This window comes from Pyxicephalus adspersus, chromosome 6, assembly GCF_032062135.1.
Source record: "Pyxicephalus adspersus chromosome 6, UCB_Pads_2.0, whole genome shotgun sequence".
Lineage (NCBI taxonomy): Eukaryota > Metazoa > Chordata > Amphibia > Anura > Pyxicephalidae > Pyxicephalus > Pyxicephalus adspersus.
The window spans coordinates 10,983,207-10,989,367 of NC_092863.1; the positions used below are offsets into that span (position 1 = coordinate 10,983,207).

General features: G+C 38.3%; 1 protein-coding gene across 3 annotated transcripts in view; it reads right to left on the bottom strand.

The window, feature by feature from the left end:
* Positions 1-6,161, bottom strand: part of HNF4A (hepatocyte nuclear factor 4 alpha) — a 51,455-nt gene that overhangs the window by 13,277 nt on the left and 32,017 nt on the right. Inside the window, exon 1 of one of the 3 annotated variants that reach the window (XM_072414524.1) lies at positions 3,667-3,896. The exons of the other annotated variants lie outside the window; for them this stretch is intronic. Coding sequence (XP_072270625.1) covers positions 3,667-3,787 — 121 coding nt within the window. The 5' untranslated portion in view covers positions 3,788-3,896. Of the gene's footprint in view, positions 1-3,666; positions 3,897-6,161 lie in introns of those variants that run through there. 3 annotated transcript variants of the gene reach the window in all.

Here is a 6,161-nt window from a genome sequence, read left to right on the forward strand (position 1 = left end):
GGGAAAAAAAATCACTATTTGTTCACTTAATAATTTATAAAGGGAAACGATATGCATTGCTTTGCCACCATAATCCTGCAAGTCATGCTTTCAGTGAAAGTTAAAACCATGTGATCTACTGGGACATATTAACTAAGAAAAAAAGAAGAAAAAAGAGTTGTGTTGTATTCAGCAACCCCTCAATTGTTCATATATTGTAACAGCCACCAATGATCCATCTGCTGGAAGACGTTAAAGTCACATTACCGGTCTTGTATTAGGTGGAACGCAAAGCTCCCGATTCCCTAAAAATTTAGGAATTGTCATCAGAGTCCAATGGGATTTGAAAATCATAGTCACATGACTAAAAATTAGAATCCTCCGTTCTTGTGTCAGAACTGTGTGAGTTTAGCCTTGTCCTAATCCTGGCATTGCGGCACCAGCTAAATATAAAGATATGATGACAAAGCTCCAATGTTTATATCTAATTGTCTTTTTTTAGGGCCAGGCAGGATCTGATTGGATCTGAAGTAACGGGGGGACTTAGAACAAATACCTGTTGTTTTCAGATAAAAAAACCTGAATTGATTATTCCCATCGATCATAAGGACAAGCAAACACATATTTCCATCCACCGCCAAAGTGTTCTCCATGGATCATGTTGGTAATGCTAGGCACACACTATTAGATGTAAGATCAGCAAACAATTGATATTTTACTGATTGAAAACGAATATTGATAATTTTACAGCCTAAAACCACTAAAGATTGAACATTGAATATCAGAACACTGACACTTCTAGTTCAATGCAATACAAAGCTAAAGGAATGTTAATAGCTCATGCTTGATCAATAGATGGGTGACCAATGTTCAATCATTTTTGTGGGTAAAAAAAGCCCTGAGTTTTCATAGATTTTTATTTTTATCCTATCAAACATCTAACTTTGGCATAGAGATCACAGAACCTCCACATCTCAGTGTCCTACTGAACTTCTCCCACTCTCAGATCTTTTAGTAGTTAGTCCTATTCAACTGAACTTGTTTGGCTACATACACACGTGCAATAATTGTCGTTATTGACCGCCGATAATCATTAACAAAAAAAAGTTCACAACGACACTGATGAGCGAGGAATGTCTCTGGAAACGAACATCCATCCCAGCAATTCTGATTGGTCGACGATCGTTCGCAATCTCTTGTGTGTACGGTCGTTCGGTGATCGTAGATGTTTCTGCGGTACACTTTTTCTTGTACACGTCACTTCCTGCATCATTCAAACAATCGTATCTACTCTGTGTACATAGTGGATGATATTTGAACATTTGTATCGTTACAGCATGTACAGAATCGTGCACCACACGATCGTTTAAAATAATGGTGCATAATCTTTGATCGGTTGTCAATCGTTCGTTTTGCAACGACAATTATTGCATGTGTGTACGTAGCCTTATTGTTAATATGTTGAAGAACTGATAAAGCAGCTTGGAAGAATTGTCCTCAGCATTACAAATCCAGCTAAATGAGACTAACTATTATTAGATATAAAATTCCTGGATAAATGAGAACCTTCACAGACAAACTCCTTCTACATAACATAAAACCAAACCTTTTTGTAGTCCAACATATGAGACAACAAGACAATTGTGCTGAGGACACAGGACAGCTCTGAGATCATTGGGAATTTACACTTATCAAACAATTATAACAAAATGATTCCAGACCAAGGAGGAGGAAGCAAATCAAATATCATAAGTAGGGTTTACATATACTATAAGCATCGGGGGAATGGCCAGTCTTCTATGTCACACATCCCAGGAGGCCTGGGGCCAATCAGATCGACCTATTCTGCACATGCGTGGTGATGTGTTAACGGAAGGTGTTTTCAAACCAGTAAGTGACAGCCAGCTCCTGAAGCCAAGATGGCAGCACAAGATATAACACAAGGGGAGGTGTTCTGTAGTTTTAGAGGTGAACTAGGAACAGTCAGCAAGAAGCAAAGAAAGTAAGGTCAGCTCAGAAGATATATGCCAGAATCAGTAAATGTTTTTGTACTTATAGAACAGATGTAACACAAATGCTTCCAATGGTATATAAAAAAGTGCATTGGTAGTTTGTATACACATTTTTATTCCAAATTTACAATCCCTAAAAACTATGCACCCTGAGAACCTGCCTAACCCGTATTTTAGGTGAATGGATCATAAAATATCACACTACATCATTTATATAGATTGAAATAACAATGTACAGAGAATAATCAGGTTGTAGTGGGGATGGTGAGTAGGTAACACTGAAAAGTTACTTTTATCCAATCATATGTCATCTTGTATGACTCGTACCAATGAACTTCTTCTGATTGGTTGCTTACTACACTGGACACTGCATCCCTATTCTGCCTTATTAAACAATATGTTACATTGTAGCTAAATGTGTTTTTCTCCAGCAATATGGAAGTCCGCCAGCATGTTAGCAAGTAATTGATAGATACACAGAAACAACCAGAGCCTATAGCATTAGTCACAGATATTTTCCAGCTTGCTAACCCATTCAGAACAACTTAATATAAGAGGATATTGTCAAATGTAGCAATGGGGCAGCCAGATACACAAATGTACAAGGATGGGGCATCCAGATCTTAGGCATATACAAAATTACAAGGACGGGGCAGCCAGATCTTAGGGTTACACAAAATACAAGGACACAGCAGCCAGCATCTTTTGGATACATAAAATTACAATGATGGGGCAGCCGGATCTTAGGGATACACAAATGTACAAGGATGGGGCAGCCAGATCTTAGGGATACACAAAATTACAATGATGGGGCAGCCGGATCTTAGGGATATACATACGGTAATACAATGACGGGGCAGCCAGGTCTTAGGGATACACAAAATACAATGACACACCAGCCAGATCTTAGGGATACACGAAATTTCAATGATGGGGCAGCCGGATCTTGGGGATACACAAAATTACAATGATGGGGCAGCCAGATCTTAGGGATACACAAAATTACAATGATGGATACACAAAATTACAATGATGAAGCAGCCAGATCTTAGGGATACACAAAATTACAAGGATGGGGCAGCCGGATCTTAGGGATACACAAAATTACAATGATGGGGCAGCAGGACCTTAGGGGTATACACATTTACGAGGATGGGGCAGCCAGCTCAGAATACAGTGATAGAATGATGACACAATGGTGGTGAACTCACTAGTCTATCATATTTAAACATGAGACTCATCAACCATAATGTCAGACACACAGATTTGATTTGTCATATATACAAATTGTAACAACCGCTATGTAATGTTATAGTGTATTATAATAGATAGAACATCACAATGCAATGGTGTTGATTTGACAGATGAAATCTGATTATGTTTGCCACCCAACTGATGCATGCAACTTTATACAAACTGCGTAGGATTTTACAAGCCTATCTGTGAATTAATACAAAATTTATTACGACTCACTGCAGTCTAAGAAATACTAATAAATATTTAGCACACTACATTGCATTTGGTGATAGGAGAATCTCATCCTAACAACTGACTGACGAATCATCCTTCTCTAGTGCTAACGATTGGACGTGTATGAGGGGCGTAGAGTGCACCCACCATGATAAGATGTTACTTATAGCTGCCCCCATGATGCCCCGGGACAGACAAATCTTACCATTCCCTATGGTCAGCACTTGCATATTCTCAAACTCCAAAGTGGTGTAAGCGGGATCCAAAGCCTCGGTGTAATCTGCCATTTCCATATCTAATAAAGGTTTGGAATCTCTCATTATCATCAGCAAAGAGCGTCTGCTTTCCAGCAGGTGACCACTTTTGCAGGTTAACAACCCCTGAATCTCTGCCACATTGACTTCAGGCTGTCTGTTGCACCAATGGCCTTACATTGCAGTGGAGGTAGCAGTCTACCAGGGTCCACCTGGGCAGGAAAGCCTATAGCTGGCTTTGGGTGGAGTTCAGGGTTAATCTGTAATCAGAGTCTGGCTATATACTAAAAACTCCCCCCTCCTCTACAGATACACAGCTTACTGACAAATGAATTGACAAGCTCAGCTACTACGGCTGCATTGTCACTAAGATATTTTAAATGGTAAATGGATATTTTGTTTATAGTAATCATAATTCTGGGCAGCATTTACACCTGACGGGTCCATAAACTCAGTCGTTAAACTTTCAGATCAACTTTAACACATCAATGTCATTTCAAAAAGACAATTTTTGGTCATTTGCAGCTCTCAGTAAAATAATACATGGTGATCCTGCCATGAGGGACAATATTCAAGTTTGTCCTGTGCTTTGTCCCTGCCTCCCAAATGTACCAAATGTTGTCACCTGGGATTCTGATGGAGTAGACATTTTATCACACACAGACATGATCACCATCAGGAAAGCGGCCCTGAGAAATGCCAAGCAGCCATTGCTGTAGTGTATTGTATTTAGATAGATAAGAGAAAGGAGTTAGAAACTTGTCTTTGATATAGAAATGTAAAGGATTTTGCTATGGGGCCCCATCGTACACCATTAAGGTCCTGAAACTAGATATAGATGATGTCTTTCATTATTACATTCAGTTTGCTCAATTTGTTTTAATAAAACATCTTGTAGTCACATTATATATATATAATATTTACAGTATATACATAAATTACGCCAAACTCACATATAAACATTTCAATTTTAATAAATATATTTTCACATAAACTTCTATACTATATTAAACTCTTGTGGGCAGGGGATACTACTATATGTTCTGCTTAGTTTGTCTTGTTTATTCGTCTTTGCATTAGTTAATACAAATATGAATATAAAACAGTGAAGCTGAACTAGGAAGCTATAAAGTATTGTCTGGTAGGAAAATGTGAATAACAAGACTGGCTGGAAAGAATTTCATATAAAGACATCTTTTTATGTGCAGATTCTCTTTAATGTAACTAATTATTTACATTTTAATATTTGTTTTTTAAAGCGTTTTTAAAACGTGTTTTTCTATAGATCTGAATTATATTGGCATATGGAGGAGGTTATATGTCTATATTGTAGGTAGTGAATTACTTAGTAATATGGCACAATGTGTGTGTCTTACTTCTGCCCTGCCACAGTACAAACCTTTCACTCTTCTCAGACAGAAAACAATACAACTTCTCCAGTGAATTATCTTGTAAATGAGTGCAAAGCTCACATTGGGGGGCATATCAGGAAATATGTGAAAATATAGTATATAGCAACTGCAATGCTTTAAAATAAAATACTATTTCCATATTTTCCATCTGCTGCCTCCCGTTGCTGATCTCCGGTTTGCAGCCACTTTCTCTGTACATAAACTCCAGTGATGGCTGCATGGCATTTCTCAGGGTGGGTTTCAGTGCACCATTTCTGTACAATGCTCAGTGCCATGGCCACAACACAGAAACAAAACTGAGAGTTAGAAAAGGAGCCCAATAACAAGAAGCACCAGAACTTTCAGGGAGGAATTACCATGTTTTACATTTATTAAAGATGCTAAACTTTGGAGAAGCTACCTGTAAATGTTTATTCAGCTTAGGGTACCAGCGAAAAGCACATTTATTTACATTATCCCTTTTTCATCAACTCATTGAGCAGCACATCTGACATCCTCATGTAGTTCCATTAGAGCTGTGTTGTTATAGTAAATTATAGGAAGCACTGCCAATGGATGGTAATTTTATATTTGTGCTTCCTGAAAACTGGAGCAGACTCAGTTAAACAAAGAAGTGGCATTCCAAATCTATGATTTATCAATCTATCACCTAAAGACGTCTGCTAGTGCCAGGCCGCAAGTTTACTTTTTCCATCCTCATTCAAAAGTTGTACACAATCCACGTGAGACACAAAAACACTAGTACTAGGACAGAAAGATACAAACACAGTGTTCTATCTGGGTACACAAAGATAACCAAGACAAATGGACACACACACAATAGTGTACTGATACAAAACACAGCACACAGAAGAAAAGACACAGCTCGTTAACTTCAAACTCACTGCTCAATGAGCCAAGGCTACAAATAATCACAACAAAACAAATAAAGAGAGAGAGTGACATCAAATGAAGGCACAATTCCAGACAAGTGAGGCCATCCTATAGTATGGAGACCAAGGACACCCCCACCACGCCTTGCAAAGAATCATTCA